General features: G+C 41.2%; 1 protein-coding gene across 4 annotated transcripts in view; it reads right to left on the bottom strand.

Annotated features, from left to right (window-relative positions):
- EMCN (endomucin) overlaps positions 1-22,930 on the bottom strand; it is a 52,288-nt gene that overhangs the window by 6,316 nt on the left and 23,042 nt on the right. For all 4 annotated transcript variants that reach the window (XM_070757948.1, XM_070757949.1, XM_070757947.1 and 1 more), the window contains exons 5-11: positions 21,551-21,628; positions 20,648-20,722; positions 17,746-17,823; positions 13,791-13,841; positions 11,004-11,099; positions 9,764-9,788; positions 5,448-5,509 (exon numbers count right to left, since the gene is read on the bottom strand). In XM_070757948.1, the coding sequence (XP_070614049.1) occupies positions 5,448-5,509; positions 9,764-9,788; positions 11,004-11,099; positions 13,791-13,841; positions 17,746-17,823; positions 20,648-20,722; positions 21,551-21,628 (465 nt within the window). The remainder of the gene's footprint in view (positions 1-5,447; positions 5,510-9,763; positions 9,789-11,003; positions 11,100-13,790; positions 13,842-17,745; positions 17,824-20,647; positions 20,723-21,550; positions 21,629-22,930) is intronic.

Raw genomic sequence — 22,930 nt, 5'->3', positions numbered from 1 at the left:
CATAAAAATAACAAAGAATTGGAGAAATTGTACATTATGGCAGTATATTAATGCCAGAAATCTTTCTTAAATGTAGTCACACTAACTCTCCCAATTATTTAAATAGATCTACTCCAAAGATTGGGGTCACTAAGATGACTAAGTCAGGGTTTAACTCAGCTACTTTATCTTAATACTAAACCAGGGCTCTGTTACATTGTAGACTATACTTGTACACATGCTGTTAAAATTGATACTGCTTTCTGGAAGTATACATTATTCTCTGCTATTTAAAAGAAGATACAATAGCACTGGGCCTCTTCAGATCAAGCCTTGATTTTAAAAAGCGTCTTCATTTTGTTAAGGTGTATAGAAAAATAATAAAGCAGTCTTTAAAAAAAATTAAGTCGAATAATTTGAACATTCTATACGACATTTATAGTTATTGACTTACCTCCTTGTATCCAGTTTCAGCAGTTTGATTAGCACAAGGAAACAAAATTCTGCCTCTACCTCTACCTCCCAGCAATTTGCCTCTTGGCAACTACAGTAGTCCCTCGCTATATCGCGCTTCACCCACCACGGCTTCACTTCATCGCGGGTTTTGAAGTCAGTGTTGGCACAGATACGGCGCTTAGAAGTTTGGAAGGGCAGGACAAGCCAACCAGCCCGCGGCTGGGCGAATGATGAGCGGGGCGGGGACTGAGCTCCGGCGGAGGTCCGTCCCCTCGTTCAACCCGCCTCGCCAGTGCTGAGAAGGCAGTCTTTGGAGGCGCGCTTAGTGGCTGGCGGCGGCGGCGGTGTGCTTGGGGTTGTAGAAAGAGCTGGGAAGGAGGAGAAATTCCCCATCGCGGATTTCACCTATCGCGGCCGGGTCTGGAACATAACACCAGCGATAGGTGAGGGACTACTGTAGTTGCAGCATGGGGTCTGTCTGCAGCCTCAATCAGCTGTGGGTCGGGAGGCCGATAATCAGTTGCTTGTGCTACTGTTTGCTGCAAGGAGATACATTGCTGGGAGGCAGAGGCCAAAGGGTGGGTGGTGGCTGGGGTGGGACTACACTTGGTGTATAAGATGCACCCAAGTTTTCATTCTCTTTTGAGGGTGGTGGTAAAAAGGTGTGTCTTATACTCCAAAAAATACAGGTACAGTGGCACCTCTACCTACGAAAACCTCAACTTATGAACTTTTCTAGATAAGAACCGGGTGTTGAAGGGTTTTTTTTTGCTTCTTCTCAAGAACCATTTTTCACTTACAAACCCAAGCCTCCGAAACTGTAACCAGAAAGGGCAGGGAGAAGCCTCTGTGGAGCCTCTCTAGGAATCTCCTGGGAGGAAACAGGGGCAGAAAAGGCAGAGAGAAGCCTCCGTGGGGCCTCTCTAGGAATTTCTTAGGAAGAAACAGGGGCAGAAAAGGCAGGGAGAAGCCTCCGTGGGGCCTCTCTAGGAATTTCTTAGGAAGAAACAGGGCCAGAAAAGGCAGGGAGAAGCCTCCGTGGGGCCTCTCTAGGAATCTCCTGGGAGGAAACAAGGCTGGAAAAGGTGGGGAGAAGCCTCTGTGGGGCCTCTCTAGGAATTTCCTGGGAAGAAACGGAGCCAGAAAAGGCAGAGAGAAGTCTCCGTGGGGCCTCTCTAGTAATCTCTTGGAAGGAAACAGGGCCTCCACCCTCCCTGTGGTTTCCCCAATCGCACACATTATTTGCTTTGATATTGATTCCTATGGGAAAAATTGCTTCTTCTTACAAACTTTTCTACTTAAGAACTTGGTCACGGAACGAATTAAGTTCATAAGTAGGGGTACCACTGTATGTCTTATATTCCAAAAAATACAGGTACAGTGTTCCCTCGATTTTCACGGGGGATGCGTTCCGAGACCGCCTGCGAAAGTCGAATTTCCACGAAGTAGAGATGCGGAAGTAAATACACTATTTTTGGCTATGAACAGTATCACAAGCCTTCCCCTTAACACTGTAAACCCCTAAATTGCAATTTCTCATTCCCTTAGCAACCATTTAGATCATTACTCACCATGTTTATTTATTAAAGTTTATTAAAAAAATATTTATTAAAGGCGGATGAAAGTTTGGCGATGGCGTATGACGTCATCGGGTGGGAAAAACCGTGGTATAGGGAAAAAACAACAAAGTATTTTTTAATTAATATTTTTGAAAAACCGTGGTATAGTCGTTTCGCGAAGTTTGAAGCCGCGAAAATCGAGGGACCACTGTATTTTAATCAGTGCAGAAATAATCCTCAGCTATCGTGAAACAATCTTATTTTCCTGTTAGATGTCATATCTGATCCCCCTGGAGTATAATTTTGTTGCCCCTCTTTCTTGCGTTTCTGTTTCATAAAACAGATGTTCCCTGGGTGTTCAGTTCTGACATCTGCAGGAGGGAGGCTCATTTTCTTTAGAAAAGTTGGATAAAAGGCAAATGTGATTACATATATAAGAGAAAAATCTCAGGGGAGATTTGGAGACTGAAGGTTTTTTTAAAAACTTGTGGGGCTTTTTAAAAAACTGAATATTTCACAAGATCAGAAAGGGCAAAGTGGATTTCATGCTTACGGAAACGTGTGGATTGAAAGTGCATTATAAAGTTTTGAAAAGCCAACTGCAAAAAGTGTATTAAATATGAATCAAATTAACTAGGGAGAGAGGGAAGAGAGAGAGAAAAAAAAAGTTTCTAAAGTGCCAATGGCTCAGATGTATTCCAAATATAGTATGCGTACAGCACAGTTCAGTAATGGGTTTATTGAGAATTTGCTCAGCAGAAGAAAAGTTTAGTCCGATTGGAAAATTTAGAAGCCTTCTGAGGCCCTGAAACTCTCTTTTCCATTTATTACGTTTTTTTAAAAAAACCTGTCAATATTATCTTTCTTTTATAAGTCTGAAAACATTAGGTCTAAAAAAATGGAGAATTTCATACTTGTGATTTCAAACTATTTCTCCTCTCCTTTTCCGGCCCTGTTTCCTCCCAGGAGATTCCTAGAGAGGCCCCACGGAGGCTTCTCCTCACCTTTTCCGGCCCTGTTTCTTCCCAGGAGATTCCTAGAGAATCCCCACGGAGGTTTCTCCTCACTTTTTCCAGCCCTGTTTCTCCCCAGGAGATTCCTAGAGAGGCCCCCACAGAGGCTTCTCCTCACCTTTTCTGGCCCTGTTTCCTCCCATGAGATTCCTAGAGAGGCCCCACGGAGGCTTCTCCTTGCCTTTTCCGGCCCTGTTTCTCCTCCAGGAGATTCCTAGAGAGGCCCCACGGAGGCTTCTCCTCACTTTTTTCTGGCCCTGTTTCCTCCCAGGAGATTCCTAGAGAGGCCCCACGGAGGCTTCTCCTCACTTTTTTCTGGCCCTGTTTCCTCCCAGGAGATTCCTAGAGAGGCCCCACGGAGGCTTCTCCCTGCCTTTTCTGGCCCTGTTTCCTCCCAGGAGATTCCTAGAGAGGCCCCACGGAGGCTTCTCCCTGCCTTTTCCGGCTACGGTTTCAGAGGCTCAGGTTTGTAAGTGGAAAATGGTTCTTGAGAAGAGGCAAAAAAATCTTGAACACCCGGTTCTTATCTAGAAAAGTTCGTAAGTAGAGGCGTTTATAGGTAGAGGTACCACTATATTTTAAAACAAGATGGCAGAGAGAACCAGCTCAGAATTGTGGCAGGTCTGTGTCGCTGCTGGTTCCAGTGACCCAGGCCACCAAGTTACTAACAGTTCTATAAAACTGGTCCGAACTGGTAGGAACCCACCTCTGCTGAGTACCTGCAGGTTGGAAGCAGCCTGTGGGCCTTGAGTTTGACGTCCCTGGTTTAGAAGAAGGTCCCAACCATATTTTTGGGGGGTTCTACTATTTTCCAGAAAATGGCTAAAACTTACATGAAAAGCATAATCGTATTCAAAGGGGTATCAAGTATTCTGAACAAGCAATTTTTTCTTGTACTGTATTGCTTTGTCCATGCATTTTTCATTTAGAGAAGCCTTCTTTAATGTGGTTTAGATTGATCTTAACAGATTGCTAGAGCTGTGCATTTTTTTTGAAGAGTTGGAAGAAGTGTGTTAGGTTTTGTATGAGCAGAGAGCACCTTTGAAACTATTCATTAAAGTAGCCCGACTTGATTCAGAGCTTTTAAAAAGTCAGTGGGTCCTTCTCATTTACATTAAGGATCTGGCTCCTCAAAGCTGTGGCATCTTGCTCTGGCCTAGAGGGGGAGCTCTTGCCCCACAATCAGGAGGTTGTGAGTTCAAACCTAGGTAGAGGCAGATGTAGGGTCTCCTGCTTGGGAAGTGGGTTGGACTTAAATGAACTGCAAGGTCCTTTCTAACTCTGTTAATCTCTGTTAATAAAGAAGCCCCAAACTAATTGGGTTAATTGAATGAATAGAAACATAGAAACATAGAAGACTGACGGCAGAAAAAGACCTCATGGTCCATCTAGTCTGCCCTTATACTATTTCCTGTATTTTATCTTACAATGGATATATGTTTATCCCAGGCATGTTTAAATTCAGTTACTGTGGATTTACCAACCACGTCTGCTGGAAGTTTGTTCCAAGGATCTACTACTCTTTCAGTGAAATAATATTTTCTCACGTTGCTTTTGATCTTTCCCCCAACTAACTTCAGATTGTGTCCCCTTGTTCTTGGGTTCACTTTCCTATTAAAAACACTGACCTCCTGGACCTTATTTAACCCTTTGACATATTTAAATGTTTCGATCATGTCCCTCATTTTCCTTCTGTCCTCCAGACTATACAAATTGAGTTCATGAAGTCTTTCCTGATACGTTTTATGCTTAAGACCTTCCACCATTCTTGTAGCCCGTCTTTGGACCCGTTCAATTTTGTCAATATCTTTTTGTAGGTGTGCTAGTCTCATACAAGATTCCAATCTTTTTCAAGCAAGCATAACCTTTAGCTTAACTTATTGATGGGCTCCTACGGGTACGGTCAGAACCAATAGAAAAATTGTTTTTTTTTCCCTTCTGGGCTATGGATATGTTTTTCCTATTGCAATAAGTGAGGCTGAATGTGTATAATTTTGGAAGAGCTGTGCATGTATGTCTGTGTGTAAATACACATACAGTTTACATATAGATAATGTATATTTTTGTGTGCCTGTGTGTAATATGTATGTACACATATGGCACATACATATAGAATTAAATAGTATATTTTGGATGTTCAGTAATAGTAAATAGATAGGAAAACTGTATCTCTTTGAGGCAAGGAGAGGCCAGGCACCCTAACCCTAACTCAAACCCTGACATCAAATTGGCCACCTTTAAGTGAGTCACATGACCTTTAAGCCCATGGTCACATGATTGTCAAGCCACTCCCACCCGGTCACATGGCCGACAAGCCACACCCACAAAATAAGCCAAGCCCACAGTGTGATAGTAAGAAATTGTACAGCCCTTCCCTGGTCTAACTTAAAAGCTTGGCTTTACTTATCAACTTGACCAGTAATAAATAAGCATGACTTACCTGAGTCCGAAGAAGTTGTCTTAACAGAAATGAGTTTCACATTCTCTTTATCCGATGGGGCTCTGTTGGAAGGTGTTGTATGATTGACAAATGTCTCATGATGGCAAAGGATACATGATATGGAAGCGGATATAAGATGATATAGGACAGGAGAAGTGATAGACGGTTGTCTGGATCTAACATAGAGCTTTTCTTCCCTTCTGAGATCTTACCCTCACATTTTGTTTTCTTTCATTCCTTTTATAGGATACTGAACCACCAAGCCTGATTTATTTCAACTTTGGTGATGGAATACAGATACAGTGATACCTCGTCATACAAACTTTTCGAGATACAAACCCGGGGTTTAAGATTTTTTTGCCTCTTCTTACAAACTATTTTCACCTTACAAACCTACCGCTGCTGCTGGGATGCCCCACCTCTGGACTTCTGTTGCCAGAGAAGTGCCCGTTTTTGCACTGCTGGGATTCCCCTGAGGCTCCCCTCCATGGGAAACCCCACCTCTGGACATCCATGTTTTTATGATGCTGCAGGGGAATCCCAGCAGCGAAAAAACAGGCACTTTGCTGGCAACAGAAGTCCGGAGATGGGGTTTCCCATTGAGGGGAGCCTCAGTGAAATCGCAGAATCGCAAAAACACAGAGGTCCAGAGGTGGGGTTTCGAGGACTTTGGTGTTTTTGCAATGCTGCGATTTCACTGATGCTCCCTTCGCTGGGAAACCCCACATCCGGACTTCCACTGCCAGTGAAGTGCTCATTTTTGTGATGCTGGGATTCCCCTGCTGGGGTTTCCCTGCAGCATCACAAAAACACAGAAGTCCAGAGGTTGGTTTTCCCATGGAGGGGAGCCTCATGGGAATCCCACCAGTGCAAAAACGAGCGCTTTGGCTGGCAAAAGGGATGAATTTTGGGCTTGCACGCATTAATTGCTTTTCCATTGATTCCTATGGGAAACATTGTTTCATCTTACAAACTTTTCACCTTAAGAACCTCGTCCCGGAACCAATTAATTTTGTAAGACAAGGTATCACTGTAGTTCTCAATTTATTGACTATACATTTAACATAGAAACATAGAAGACTGATGGCAGAAAAAGACCTCATGGTCCATCTAGTCTGCCCTTATACTATTTCCTGTATTTCATCTTGGGATGGATCTATGTTTATCCCAGGCATGTTTAAATTCAGTGACTGTGGATTTACCAACCACGTCTGCTGGAAGTTTGTTCCAAGCATCTACTACTCTTTCAGTCAAATAATATTTTCTCACGTTGCTTCTGATCTTAATACAAATAATTTAAGTCAGATTGTACACTATTTTCATGAATATGTAAATTTGATGGAAGTTTTTTTTCTCAATGCCTTATGAGAAATTGCATTAGAAAATGTGATTCTGTATAATGGTTTAAAAAGGTGAAATTAGGTATGTGTTCATTAAACACGTGTTAAGTTAATTTCTCCCTTCTCCTGCTAGAAAATACAGGGAGGTCTTGTTCTTTCTGTCCCCTTCCTTGTTCTCTCTGGAATGAATGTGTCAGGAATATATTTTCCCCCTTTATGCAACTGATTGTATTTCTGTGCTGCACTGAAAAAGCAAAGAACCCCTAGCAAAGAATCCTAAACCTGGCTTCTATCCCAGGAATATTTCTCTGAGAAAAACCAAATTCCTATTTCCAGCATAAAAAGGCAGAGGATTCTATCTTGCTCCCAACGGGAAGTAGGAGAGGAACAGTGATCTGTTCCAACACAGATTTATTGAGAAGAATCATTTAATTCAAAGGAATGTGACTGAATTCATTTGAAAAGCATTATATTGCAACCTGAGGAGTTTTGGAAAGCCTTAGTAACTCGCATCTGACTTCCCCAAATATAAATAATGACAGTAACAGATCATATTTGCGCACTTTCTTTATCAATATTACATAAAACTGCAGCTCTATATTTTCTAAACTGGACAGGGCTGGGAAGTGGGGATTAAACCCAAACCTAGTTGAAAGCCAAGCAAAATATGTTCATGACCTCATTTGGAGAATACAGTTTTAAAAGATTGCTTTGAAGATTTTTCCAGAGGTAAATGAATGAGCTCAATGAGGATTTCAAATTTGGTGCAATTGTTTTTACAGATGTCAGTTTGGTATGTGGGTCAACAGTAAAGGCCGTGCTGAAACTTTCAAAAAACATCTACCTGGATTGGTAAATCAGCAGTTTAATTAAAACAATTACACTTAGGTCTGTGCAAATTTCAATTTTGGGATCAGTGTCCAAAGAAAGAAAGAAAGAATAAATAAACAAACCCAAGTCTGGACAAGATAAGAATTGTTACAGAAATGAAAATACTTTCTAGTGTTCTTAAAGTTCAGGGTGAAATGGTATAATAAATGAGTTGAGATGGTCTGCAAACAACTTTACAAGCACTAAACATCCTTGGCAAATTGTCAAAGAGTTATGTCCTGATTGACAGGCTGTTTTTAAGACAACGAAGAAGTCAATTATCTCAACTTCGCTCTTGAAATTTTAGAGTCCAAATAACGGTATGGTGGTAGCTACAGATAATACCTGTGCTGAGAGCTGACCCAGTATTATAATTTAGGCAGTTTACTGCTATAACTAAAGTGGTGGAGAGGGATTCCTTGAAAATCTATTTAGGTCCCACAGAGTTGGCCTTCTCCGGGTCCCATCAACTAAACATGCTGTTTGGCGGGACCCAGGGGAAGAGCCTTCTCTGTGGTGGCCCCGACCCTCTGGAACTAGCTCTCCCCAGAGATTAGAACTGCCCCCACCCTCCTCACCTTTCGTAAACTCCTTAAAACCCACCTTTGCCGTCAGGCATGGGGGAATTGAAACATCTCCCCCAGGCCTATACAGTTTATGTATGGTATGCGTATGTGTATGTTTGCTTTTAATAATGGGGCTTTTAGTGTTTTTAAAAAATTATTAGATTTGTTATATATTGTTTATTATTGCTGTGAGCCGCCCCGAGTCTACGGAGAGGGGCGGTATACAAATCTAATAAATAAACAAATAAATAAATTTATCTATAGCTCGAGAAATGGGATATTTTTTCTGAAGTCTTTCAATGACAAAGTGTAGAGACAAATTCTCCAAAATTTTCTCACAGATGAGCTTGAATACCAATGAAAGGAGTGATAAAATTGTCCCTTCTTATTTATTAAATTTACGTGTCACCCATCTCACTATCCAAAGTGACTCTGGATGACTTCTTTAACTGCAAATGTCCTTTGTATCCTGAAAATTATAGTTGTCTTATTTATTTATTGGCACCAGAATACCTCCGGAACCGCCTGCTACCGCCTGCTACCGCACGAATCCCAGCGGCCGATAAGGTCCCACAGAGTTGGCCTTCTCCGGGTCCCGTCGACAAAACAATGTCGTCTGACGGGCTCCAGGGGAAGAGCCTTCTCTGTGGCGGCCCCGGCCTTCTGGAATCAATTTCCTCCGGAGATTAGAATTGCTCCCACCTTGTCTTCCGTAAACTACTTAAGACAGACCTATACCGCCAGGCATGGGGGATTTGAGACACCTTTCCCCCAGGCTTATTATAATTTATGTTTGGTATGTATGTGCTGTTTGGTTTTTAATTATGATAGGGTTTTTAGTTTTTTTAAAAATATTAGATTTGTGCCTGTATAATACTGTTTTTATCGTGTTGTGAGCCGCCCCGAGTCTTCGGAGAGGGGCGGCATACAAATCTAATAAATTATTATTATTATTATTATTATTATTATTATTATTATTATTATTATTTGCTCATTTATTCATTCATTCATATGTCACCTTTATTTTATTTAACAAAGCGGTGAACATATCCAAAACTTCATCGTCTTTCCATTTTCTCCACAACAATGCTGTGAAGTATTAATACGCACACACACAGAATAAAATATTAGGATGAAATTTCACAAAGTTACATTTTCTGAGGGCTGTTTGTGTGTGTGTAGGGGGATTGTTTAATTTTTTTTTTTTAAGGAAATGTTATTGCTGCACCAAGTAGAATAATGACTTGGTCACAAACTGAGAATCAAAGTACACAAGACAGAGATTGCAGCTGACTTGAAACTCCACAAAGTATCGGCATGGAAGTTATATAACTTTAATTCCCACCTTTTCACTCTCAAAATTATATTCATCTGGAAGAAATGGCACTTATGAAAGATAAATGTGGAAGGCTAGAAGTTCAAATGAATAACACATCCCTTTCAAAACTAGGTTGTTAAAGAAACTGTAACCTAACATGTTTAACGTGTTTTAACATAAAATGAGCAAAATTGATGGAAGAAAAAGGAAAAAAAAACTTACTGTTCAGTTCCATTCTCTTGCCTCTCTGGAAGGAAATTAAATTCACATTATCTTTCTAGTCCACCATGATAAGTCACGTCATCTTTCTACATTTCTAGTTCAACATGTTATGTCAGAGACTTTTTTCTTTTATGTATCAGAATTTTTATCCTTATATAGAGACTCTTGAAATACAAAAATTGAGTGTGGTCTAAAAACAGTAATAATTTTCCAAGGTTTTTTAGATGAATATCCTGAAGCAATTTGAATCTAGTTATAATGCATTCCAGGAAAGTTTAGAACTGATTCCAATTGTTTAATTCTCGTCCGTTCTTTGACAGTTGTTCTTGTAAAAGGTATTGTCAACTGAAATTTAATCTATGAAGCATGTGAAACGCATAGCAATCTTTAGTATGCTCTCTACATGGAGCTACCTTTGAAAAGTGTTCTGAAACTTCAGATCGTGCAGAATACAGCAGCGAGAGCTATCATGGGCTTTCCCAAAAATGCCCATGTAACACCAACACTCCGCAGTCTGCATTGGTTGCCGATCAGTTTCCGGTCACAATTCAAAGTGTTGGTCATCACCTATAAAGCCCTTCATGGCACCGGACCAGGGTATCTACGAGACCGCCTTCTGCTGCACGAATCCCAGCGACCGTTTAGGTCCCACAGAGTTGGCCTTCTCCGGGTCCCGTCAACAAAACAATGTCGTTTGGCAGGGCCCAGGGGAAAAGCCTTCTCTGTGGCGGTCCCGGCCCTCTGGAATCAACTCCCCCCGGAGATTAGAATTGCCCCCACCCTCCTCGCCTTTCGTAAGCTCCTTAAAACCCACCTCTGCCGTCAGGCATAGGGGAACTGAGATATTCTTTCCCCCTAGGCCTTTACAATTTATGCATGGTATATTTGTTTGTATGTATGTTTGGTTTTACAATAAGGGTTTTTTAGTTGTTTTAGTATTGGATTTACATGCTGTTTTTTATTACTGTTGTTAGCCGCCCCGAGTCTATGGAGAGGGGCGGCATACAAATCCAATAAATAAATAAATAAATAAATGAATGAATGAATGAATGAATGAATAAATAAATAAAATCTGGAAACTATTTTTTTTTTAAGTACCCAACAAAGATTGTAGGTTCATGTTCAGTTGGCATCTAAAATACTTTCTCAAACACTGTAACAAAAAGCCAGATACCTTCATCTATGTCTGTGTTTTTCATTATGTCCTATACATTTTAATTTTTACAGAATACATACATACCTGGCGTTGTCTTCAAGCACATTCGGTACAAAGCCATTAAAAGGAATACGATGACACTTATTACTATTAGGGCAATGACAACTGGCAAAATTATACCTGTAGGTAATGAAAGTATTTGTTTTAATTTCATGCACTTTAAGATACCTGCATATCTTAAGAGTGGGTATAGAATATGACCATCTTTCCCAAAGACTCTTTGAGATCTTTGAGAATTCTTGTAATAAACTTAGTTTTAGTACTACCATAAGCACAAAGCCAGATGGACGACCTTGAGTTAGTCATCTCAGAGAGGGTCTGCAACTTGGGTGTCCTCCTTGACCCACAGCTGACATTAGGACACCATTTTTTTGGCTGTGGCGAGGGCGGCATTCTCCCAGGTTTGCCTGGTGCAACAGTTGCGCCCCTATCTGGACAGGGAGTCTGCCCTTATCACCTCGAGGTTCAACTACTGCAATGCTCTCTACATGGAGCTACCTCTGAAGAGTGTTCAGAAACTTCAAATCGTGCAGAATGCAGCCGCGCGAGTGGTCATGGGTCTTCCCAGATACACCCATGTTTCTCCAACACTCCATGGACTGCATTGGTTGCCGATTGGTTTCAAGACACAATTCAAAGTGGTGGTGATGACCTATGAAGCCTTACATGACATTGGGCCTTCTACCGCATGAATCCCAGTGACCGGTTAGGTCCCACAGAGTTGGCCTTCTCCGGGTTCCATCAGCCAGACTAGGGGAAGAGCCTTCTCTATGGCGGCCCCAGCCCTCTGGAATCAGCTCCCTCCGGAGATTCACACTGCCCCCACCCTCCTTGCCTTTCGTAAGAGTCTCAAAACTCATTTATGTCACCAGGCATGGGGCAATTAGATCAAGACCCCTCTCTTGTTTAATAAATGAAATGTGTGGTTGTGAATGAATTGGCTGATTGATTTTACTGTATTGGGTTTTTAGTTTGTAATTTTTAATTTATTAGATTTGTTGCTGTATTGTTTAATCCTGTGAGCCGCCCCGAGTCTTCGGAGAAGGGCGACATGCAAATCTAATTATTCTTATTGTTATTATTGTTATTATTATTGTTGTTGTTGTTGTTGTTGTTATTATTATTATTATTATTATTATTATTATTATTATTATTATTATGCCGCATGAATCCCGGCCACCGGTTAGGTCCCACAGAGTTGGCCTTCTCCGGGTCCCGTCGACTTAGCAATGTCGTTTGGCGGGACCCAGGAGAAGAGCCTTCTCTGTGGTGGCCCCGGCCCTCTGGAACCAGCTCCCCCCAGATATCAGAGTTGCCCCCACCCTCCTTGCCTTTCGCAAGCTCCTTAAAACCCACCTCTGTCGTCAGGCATGGGGGAATTGAATTTTTTCCCCTTCCCCCTAGGCTTATAGAATTTATACATGGTATGCTTGTATGTATGAGTGGTTCTTTAAATTGGGGTTTTTAAGATTATTTTTAATATTAGATTTGTTTACATTGTCTTTTTATACTGTTGTTAGCCACCCCGAGTCTTCGGAGAGAGGCGGCATACAAATCTAATAAATAAATAAATAAATAAATAAATAAATAAATAGATAGATAGATAGATAGATAGATAGATAGATAGATAAACAAACAAACAAACAAACAAACAAACAAACAAATAAATAAATTTATTAGATTTGTATGCTGCCCCTCTCCGAGGACTTGTATAATTATATAATTGTTATTATATAAATATAAATATAAATATAAATATGAATATGAATATGAATATGAATATGAATATAAATATAAATATAAATATAAATATAAATATAAATATAAATATAAATATAAATATAAATATAAATATAAATATAAATATAAATATAAATATAAATATAAATATAAATATAAATATAAATATGATGATGATGATGATGATGATGATGATAATAATAATAATAATAATAATAATAATAATAATAATAATAATAATAATAATAATAATAATAATAAATTTTCTCCCAGCTCTAGGAAGGAAGCAATGCAAACCACTTCTGAAGTCTTGCTAAGGAAACTGGAGGGAATGTCCAGCACTGACCTGAAGGCACCCTAAAAGATCAATTTGTCAGGCTTTCTATACTTCACCATAACCTGCCATAACCACTAGGTGGCAGGCAAAGAGCCTTAATTGAAAGGGGGTGGGGTGTATTCATATCATGCTCAAAAGCCTCTACAGTAAATAGGGGTATCTTGGCTTCCAGAATTTAAGATCAAGATGCTGTAGTCCTGTCCCCTCCCCAAAAGAAGAAATTACAAATGGGAGCGCATATCTCTTCTTCAGCATAATAATAGTTTCTGCAAATATGCTTAAGAGAGTGGACACTGTACATCAGAGGTCTTCAAACTCGGCAACTTTAAAACTTGTGGACGACAATTCCCACCATTCTCTAGGCAGCAACGACCCAAGGTCATAATTGTGAAAAATGGTCATAAGTCACATTTTTCAATGCTGTTGCGACTTTTGAATGGTCACTAAATGAACTGTTGTAAGTCGCAGACTACAAGTATGGATTTTAAGTGCCCCATTAGTTTCTAAAGGCAAAAGTTCATTTTATACTAATTGCATTATATTTCCCTTTTGGAGAGTTTTAAAGATGCTTACAGGAAGTTAGCCAGTGGGCAGGTACATAATTGCTACAAGGCTCACCGTCCAGAAAGTGCAGCAATTTCAATTCAAGCAAGAATTTTTGTAAAAAATAAATAAATTGTAAAGAATCTTTTGCAGAAACTTGAGAGGAGAGACCATGCACCATATTTACTTACCAATGTAAGAAGCCTCATCTTGTTTTTCTGGATTAGTTAATCCTGAATTGTCTATGAGAAAAGAAATTGAAACACATATAATCACATATATTGTCCCATGTAGGGTTTTTTTTTTGCTTTTTTGTTTGTTTTTTGCTTTCAGTGGTCAACTAAGTGGTCAAAGTGTTGGTGATGACCTATAAAGCCCTTCATGGCACTGGACCAGAATATCTCCAGGACCGCCTTCTGCCGCACGAATCCCAGCGACCAGTTAGGTGCCACAGAGTTGGCCTTCTCCGGGTCCCGTCAACTAAACAATGTCGTTTGGCGGGACCCAGGGGAAGAGCCTTCTCTGTGGCGGCCCCGACCCTTTGGAACCAACTCCCCCCAGATATCAGAGTTGCCCCCACCCTCCTAGCCTTTCGTAAGCTCCTTAAAACCCACCTCTGTCGTCAGGCATGGGGGAATTGACATGTTCCCTCCCCCTAGGCTTATAAAATTTATGCATGGTACACTAGTATGCATGATTGGTTTTAATTTGTGGTGTTTTTTAAATTAACTTAAATATTAGATTTGTTTTACATTGTATTGTTATTGCTGTGAGCCACCCCCAGTCTGCGGAGAGGGGCAGCATACAAATCTGATTAAACTAAACTAAACTAAACTAGCAGTTGAATTAATTGTAGCCAGATGTGGGCTGCTCCCCAGAGGGGTGGAATATGCAGTGGGGTAGCGAAAATGGAGCTCCACCCCAGAGCACCCAATTTGCACTGAAAGAAAGGCTAGCAACTGTGTACAGTTCTGGTCACCGCACCTCAAGAAGGATATAATGGAACTGGAAAAGGTTGCAAAAAATGATCAAGGAAATGGAGCACCTCCCTTATGATACCAGGTTGCAATGCCTTGGTCTCTTCAGCCTTGAAAGATGGCGTTTAAGGGGTGACTTGATCGAAGTGTATAAAATCATGCATGGGATAGAAAAGGTGGATAGAGAAAAAATATTTTTCTCTATCACACAGTACTAGGACAAGGGGGCACTCCCTAAAGCTCATAGGTAAGAAAGTGAGGACAAATAAAGGGAAATATTTCTTCACCCAGAGGGTCATTGGTTTGTGGAATTCCCTTCCAGAAGAAGTGGTGACAGCTGTCAGCCTTGATAGCTTCAAGGCAGCATTAGACAGATTCATGGATGCCAAGTGTAAGTGGTTATTGAAACGGATGTCCATGTGCCGCCTCTATGTGGGTTGAGGCAGGCAGGATTCCCTTGAGTACCATTTGTTGGGGGTCAAGAGAAGGGGAGGGGTCTTGCCTTCTCTTTCTGCTCAAGATCCCCATGGACAATTGGGGGCCTACTGTGTGACACAGAATGCTGGACTCGATGGGCTTTGGCCTGATTCAGCATGGCTCTTCTTATGTTCTTTTGTTCTTATGTTCTGTACCCCAGCGAGCGATACTGGTAAGGTTGTAAGCCGAGGACTTAACAGTTGAACTATGATTATTGTTCAGGTCACACCGATCTGGTCACATGGCCGGGGAATGGGAAGAGGCTTCATTCTAGAGTCTATGATTGTCATCTAGACTTTTATTATGACCAGGCGGGGGTTGCTACTTACCGCTGCTACCGGTATGATGTGCATGTAGCTCCACTTCACTGTCGTGCAAGCATGCGCACCCCAGTGAGATTTGGGCAGCTTCAAGGCAGGATTAGACAGATTCATGGATGTCAAGTGTATTGGTGGTTATTGAAACGGATATCCACGTGCCACCTCTATGTTGGTTGAGGCAGGCAGGATTCCCTTGAGTACCATTTGTTGGGGGTCAAGGGAAAGGGAGGGTTTTGCCTTCTCTTTCTACTCAAGATCCCCATGTATTATAGTTGTGGGCATGTGTCCACGAGCTATTGCACACACCCATGCTTTTGGTACCCGAGCAAAAAAGGTGAACCATCCCTGCTCTACAGCAGTGTTTCCCAACCTTGGCAACTTGAAGGTATTTGGACTTCAACTCCCAGAATTCCCCAGCCAGCATTTGCTGGCTGGGGAATTCTGGGAGTTGAAGTCCAGATACCTTCAAGTTGCCAAGGTTGGGAAACACTATTCTAGAAGAAAGGAAAACAACCTGATCAGCAGCCAATTCCCCCCAAAAAGCTATTTTACTTCTATTTCTAATGAAGCACATGCACATCAATGTGTCTGTAAATATATCTGACACAACTTTATTTTTAATAGATCATTTATTTTTATTTTTTAAAAAGAAAGTGCTATTGACATGTGCAGATCCATCTCCCCTGAGTCTGGAATGCTATGGTTACCATAATTGGGATGCAAAAAATAATATATATACTTAGTTTTTTTTTGTTTATCTAGTGGTAATCTTAGGATGGCCCTTGGGGAATGCCTGTTAGAAATCACAGCAGAGATAGTTACAGATAGTGTTGGGTGAACCGAACTTGCAAAAGTTCGGGTTTGTGCTGAATTTTGCAGTGTTCAGCATGTTAAACCCAAACCCGAACTTTTTAAAAAGTTTGGGTAAAGCTCGGGTTCAGGTTCAACATTTGCTCGAACACTGCAAAATGCCGCCGCTCGGGGGGAGAATGGAGAATCCCATCGTGGAATCCCCCACCTCCTTTTGCTTGGGGCGCTGCAAGCAAAAGGAGGTGGGGAAATCCCACGATGGGATTCTGGGGGCGGGGCCTTGACGCCATGGAGACTACTTCCTGGCCGGCCGAAATGGGGAGGAAGGAGTCTCCATGACGTCAAAGCCCCACCCCCAGAATCCCATTGTGGGATTCCCCACCTCCTTTTGTTTGCAGCACCACTGCGGCATCCTTTTCTGTAAAAATATAAGGAAGCAAAAGGAGGTGGGGAATTATTATTATTGTTGTTATTATTATTATTGTTATTGTTATTATTATTATTATTATTATTAATTTATTGGATTTGTATGCCGCCCCTCTCCGCAGACTCGGGGCGGCTAACAACAATGATAAAAAACAACATGTAACAATCCAATTTAATAAAACAACTAAAAACCCTTATTATAAAAACCAAACATACACACAAACATACCATACCTCCTTGTTTATTTTTACAGAAAAGGACGCTGCAGCGGCTTGCTGCTGCTTGGGTTCAGGTTCAGGTTCAGGTTCGGGTTTGGGTTTGGGTTTGGGTTTGGGTTCGGCGAACTCACCCGATCTTCATGGCAAAGTTTGGGTGAGTTCACCGAACCCAAACTTCGTTGGATTCGCCCAACACTAGTTACAAATTTACACAAAATTGAGGTTCGATTGCTGCAACGCTCTCTACATGGGGCTACCTTTGAAAAGTGTTCAGAAACTTCAGATCGTGCAGAACGCAGCCGCAAGAGCCGTCGTGGGGCTTCCAAGATTCGCCCACGTTTCTTCAACACTATATGGCTTGAACTGGCTGCCAATCAGTTTCTGGTCACAATTCAAAGTGTTGGTCATGACCTTTAAAGCCCTACATGGCATTGGACAAGATTACCTCCGGAACCGCCTGCTGCCGCACGAATCCCAGTGACTGATAAGGTCCCACAGAGTTGGCCTTCTCTGGGTCCTGTTGACTAAACAATGTCATTTGGCGGGCGCCAGGGGAAGAACCTTCTCTGTGGTGGCCCCGGCCCTCTGGAACCAACTCCCCCCAGAGATTAGAACTGCCCCCACCCTCTCTATCTTTCGTAAACTACTCAAGACTCACTTATGCCACCAGGCATGGGGGAGTTAAGATATTCCTTCCCCCTAGGCCATTACAAGTTATGCATGGTATGTCTGTGTGTATGTTTGGTTTTATAATAAGGGTTTTTAGTTGTTTTATTAATTGGATTGTTACATGCTGTTTTTTACCATTGTTGTTAGCCGCCCCGAGTCTATGGAGAGGGGCGGCATACAAATCCAATAAATAAAAAATAATAAATAAAAATAATATTGATATATATATATACGTTTTTCATTACTTACTTGTAGGTCCGGCTTTAGGGTCTTTTTCTAGTCTGACTGTTGTATTTGCACGGTTAGTAGGACTCTGAGCACCCTGGTCTGTAATGAAGAAGTGCAATGAAAGAGTGTTAATCACAAGCGAAACCAAATGTAACTCTGTGTTTCTTTTGAATGGAATAATTCGGGATTGGACCGCATAGAAGTCGCATTAACAGATAATTCAGAAGATTTTCCATCAGTGATATATTGGTACTGGTTCAGACTTGTTGACGGAATTTGTCCCTGTCAGCAGCAGTGTCCAGCTCTCCACGTCTGCAAACTTATTTTATTTTTTATTTATTCATTTGTCCAATACACAAATACATAGGAAGAAAAATAGACATGTAGTAATATATATAAGGGTAAAAGTGAACTTAGAGGAGAGGATATATGAAAGAAAGAAAATATATAAGATAGGTGAAAGAAAGGAAAGACAATTGGACAGGGGACGAAAGGCACACCAGTGCACTTATGTACGCCCCTTACTGGCCTCTTAGGAACCTGGAGAGGTCAATCGTGGAGAGTCTAAGGGAGAAATGTTGGGGGTTAGGGGTTGACACAATTGAGTCTGGCAATGAGTTCCACGCTTCGATAACTCGATTGTTGAAATCATATTTTTTACAGTCAAGTTTGGAGCGGTTCGTATTAAGTTTTAATCTGTTGCGTGCTCTTGTGTTGTTGCGGTTGAAGCTGAAGTAGTCATTGACCGGTAGGACGTTGCAGCATATGATCTTGTGGGCAATACTCAAATCGTGTTTTAAGCACCGTAGTTCTAGGCTTTCTAGGCCCAGGATTGTAAGTCTATTTTCGTAGGATATTCTGTTTTGAGTGGAGGAGTGAAGGGCTCTTCTGGTGAAATATCTTTGGACCTTTTCAAGGGTGTTGATGTCTGAGATGTGGTATGGGTTCCAGACAGATGAGCAGTAGTCTAGGATGGGTCTGGCAAAAGTTTTGTAGGCTCTTGTGAGTAGTGTGAGATTGCCTGAGCAGAAGCTGCGTAGGATCAGGTTAACAACTCTAGAAGCTTTTTTGGCGATATTGTTACAGTGGGCTTTAGCACTTAGGTCCTCTGGTCACCCCTCCTTGAAAGCAGCTCACAAAAAACCCTCTGTGCATGCTCAAAGGCATGGACAGAGGGTCATTTCCCTGACGTGATGCCCTTCCAATGTGATGCAAACTGATAGAGAAGGTAAGAGGAATCCACCACTGGTGCCCATCCATCATGTCCCTTACATGAAGTCACTGGGGTGCAGAATGGCAGGATAATCCAACATAACAAATGTTATCATACTTGCAAAAGCAGAAAGTGGGAAGTTTCTATGAAACAATTAAGGCTTGATTAATTACTGCATTAATTGATCAACTTCATGATTGATTACCGCTACCTTCACCGCATCCATGTTCTCACATTCTTAAATGTATTTTACAATTTACAAGTGCACACTCCATGACATTAATAGATGCTATCACTGCCATGAAACTCAGCAGTTCAGACCCATCTTGTGGCAATTATTTTAGATGTTCATTAGGCTGAAGTGAGTCATTACAAAAATTCAAATCATCGGTGTTGCTCTCTAATCTGTATCAATGCAACCAGTAGAACCATCTATTTTCAAATACCTTTCACAATCAATCAATTTAGATCTATGTCAAAAGCAATCCACTCACCCCAAATCTTTTTATATGGGAGGGATAAACCAAGAGAAAGAAAAAAAGAGAGTGAAAAAAGATATATACAGTGCTTATGCACGCCCCATTGTGCCTACCGTCCCTGTCCTATTGTCTTCTTTGGTTACTTTTTATCATTACTTATCTAATGTTTTATTTGTACAAATTATCACCCTATAATTGTTTGACAAAATAAACAAATAAACAAACAAAGAAACATAGAAACATAGAAGATTGACGGCAGAAGACTAACTATCTATAGGATGCAATGAATATTGACTGTGCAACAACACTATTTATAAATATATATTAGAAACATAGAAACATAGAAGTCTGAAGGCAGAAAAAGACCTCCTGGTCCATCTAGTTTGCCCTTATACTATTTTCTGTATTTTATCTTAGGATGGATATATGTTTATCCCAGGCATGTTTAAATTCAGTTACTGTGGATTTATCTACCATGTCTGCTGGAAGTTTGTTCCAAGGATCTACTACTCTTTCAGTAAAATAATATTTTCTCATGTTGCTTTTGATCTTTCCCCCAACTAACTTCAGATTGTGTCCCCTTGTTCTTGTGTTCACTTTCCTATTAAAAACACTTCCCTCCTGGACCTTATTTAACCCTTTAACATATTTAAATGTTTCGATCATGTCCCCCCTTTTCCTTCTGTCCTCCAGACTATACAGATTGAGTTCATTAAGTCTTTCCTGATACGTTTTATGCTTAAGACTTTCCACCATTCTTGTAGCCCGTCTTTGGACCCGTTCAATTTTGTCAATATCTTTTTGTAGGTGAGGTCTCCAGAACTGAACACAGTATTCCAAATGTGGTCTCACCAGCACTCTATATAAAGGGATCACAATCTCCCTCTTCCTGCTTGTTATACCTCTAGCTATGCAGCCAAGCATCCTACTTGCTTTCCCTACCGCCTGACTGCACTGTTCACCCATTTTGAGACTGTCAGAAATCACTACCCCTAAATCCTTTTCTTCTGAAGTATTTGCTAACACAGAACTGCCAATACAATACTCAGATTGAGGATTGCTTGTTGATCAGCAACAAACCCCAATGCATACCTGTGCTCAAGTCAATTGAAAGGAGTTGAAACTGCAAGAAGCTAATACAGAAGAGGCAAGTGCGGTAGTCATATAATTGTTTAATAGGTCTGTTTTTGAGATGTGGTTGGGATTATGGGAGGGAAAAAAAGTATCTCACCTAAAATTGTTGGGCCCAAGCTGAATGCTGAAGTCACAGGAATCTTTGTTGTTGGTGCGGTTGTGCCTGCTGTTACTTTGATAAAATAAATGACAGAGTGGTTATCTGCTGTTCTCAAAACACATCGGTATTTGTCAAAGGAATAATCAGTATGCAAGTATGGAAATCAAGGCTCTTTTCACAACATCCTCAGGTCCCAGCAAAACAAATAAAAGAAGGAAGAATAAATAGATTGAGAGGAAGGAGAAAACCGAAAGCCATGATTGGGCTGAGTTAAGGAGACCCTAAAATGAAACAAAACAATTGAGAAATAATAATAATAATAATAATCATCATCATCAACATGGAGAAAAAGAAAGTATGGATCATCGACATCGCAATCCCAGGAGACACCAGAATTGAGGAGAAGCAGCTAGAGAAATTAGTGAAATACGAAGATCTAAAAATCGAGCTGCAACGACTCTGGCATAAGCCAGTGAAAGTGGTCCCAGTGGTACTTGGCACGCTGGGCGCAGTACCAAAGCATCTCAGCGGACATTTGAAAACCATCGGAATTGACAAAATCTCCATCTGTCAATTGCAAAAGGCCGCTTTACTGGGATCGGCAAACATAATTTGCCGCTACATCACGCAGTTCTAGGTGCTTGGGAAGCGCCCGACTGGTGATGAAATACGAAATCCAGCATAGTGATCTCGTATGCTGTGTTGTACTGACATAATAATAATAATAATAATAATAATAATAATAATAATAATGGTGGCTTATGAAGCAGTATAAAGAGTGCCTTACTGGTGACACAGCATGTAAATGTAATTTAAAAAAATGAATAAAATAAATGTGGACTCGGTGATAGCAAAGATGCTTTGCAAGATGTATCGACGTGTAAATCTGTCTTCACTTACCTGTAGGTCTGACTTCAGTGACGTTTTCTGCTCTGTCTGTTTTATTTGGCTGGATGGGAGGGGTCTGAGAGTGTTGGTCTGTAATGAAGAAAGCTGATGAATGCATGTTCTAGACCAGGGGTGACAAAGTTACAAGATACATCACATGCTGGCCACGCCCACCCCCATTTTAACAAAGTGGGGGAAAAAGTCACGAAACATCATGTGACAATGTGGCACCACGAATTTGACACCTCTGTTCTAGACAAATAGTATTGTAAGGCAAACACGATCTTAAAACTGAGATAGGCTTAAGCAGAGTGCCATCCATATAATATCATATCTTAATCATTACCCCCGTATACCTCCTAACAAAATCCGCTAGACACCTCATTTCAGACTCCAACATGTAAGTACAGTGGAACCCCGACATAAGAGCTGCTCTACTTAAGAGCAACTCGAGATAAGAGCTGGGAGGGGAGAGATATTTTTGTTCTACTTACAAGCCCAAATTCGAGATACAAGCGCCAAGGAGCTGTCTCCTGAAGCCAAACGCTAACTTCCGCGTTCGGCTTCAGGAGACAGCTGCGAAGCGGCGCGCGTGTTTTAAAAGGTTGCAGCCGGCCTGGGGGGCTCGGGGGGGTGCTTGCAGCTTTCTTTCTTGCTCTTTTTCTTTCTCTCTTTTACCTTCCCTTCCTCTATTTCTTCTTTTCTTTCTCCTTCCCACCTTCTTCCCTCCCTCCCTCCCTTCACTCATTCCTCTCTTACTCTCCCCTTTCATAAGTTTCCTTGCTTCCTTCCTCTGTTCCTGTCCCTTCCCTCTTTCCTTCCTTCCTTCCCACCCTCCGTCCATTCATTCACCCATTCCTCTCTTGATCGCTTAAAGCTGGTCCCTGGTGCAAAAAGGGTTGGGGACCTCTGTCCTACAGGATTGGGTGGCAGAGAAGTTGAACATATGTAAATTTAAAAGTTTAAGAAAGTTTACAAGTTAAGTGAAAGAAACTTCATTATTCATTTATATGTACATGTACATTTCTTCATTAAAAACATGTCTTTCTGCATAATTTAGACTAACTTTGTGAGTTTTTTGAGGGCTGGAACCAATTAAAATTATTTACATTAATTCCTATGGGGAAAAGTCGTTCGAGATAAGAGCTGCTCGACTTAAGAGCCCAGGTCTGGAACGAATTAAACTCGTATCTCGAGGTACCACTGTACAGTGATACCTTTATATGTTGTAGGGATTCGAACTGCTGATCTTTCTGATTGACAAGATCAGTGTCTTAGCCACTGAGCCACTGTGTCCCCCTCCCCCGGTTTCAGAGTACTGTACAGTGTTCCCTTGATTTCAGCGGCTTCGAACTTCGTGAAAAGTCTATACCACGGTTTTTCAAAAATATT

Source organism: Erythrolamprus reginae, chromosome 7, assembly GCF_031021105.1.
Source record: "Erythrolamprus reginae isolate rEryReg1 chromosome 7, rEryReg1.hap1, whole genome shotgun sequence".
NCBI lineage: Eukaryota > Metazoa > Chordata > Lepidosauria > Squamata > Dipsadidae > Erythrolamprus > Erythrolamprus reginae.
This window is presented reverse-complemented; position numbering and strand designations above follow the sequence as displayed.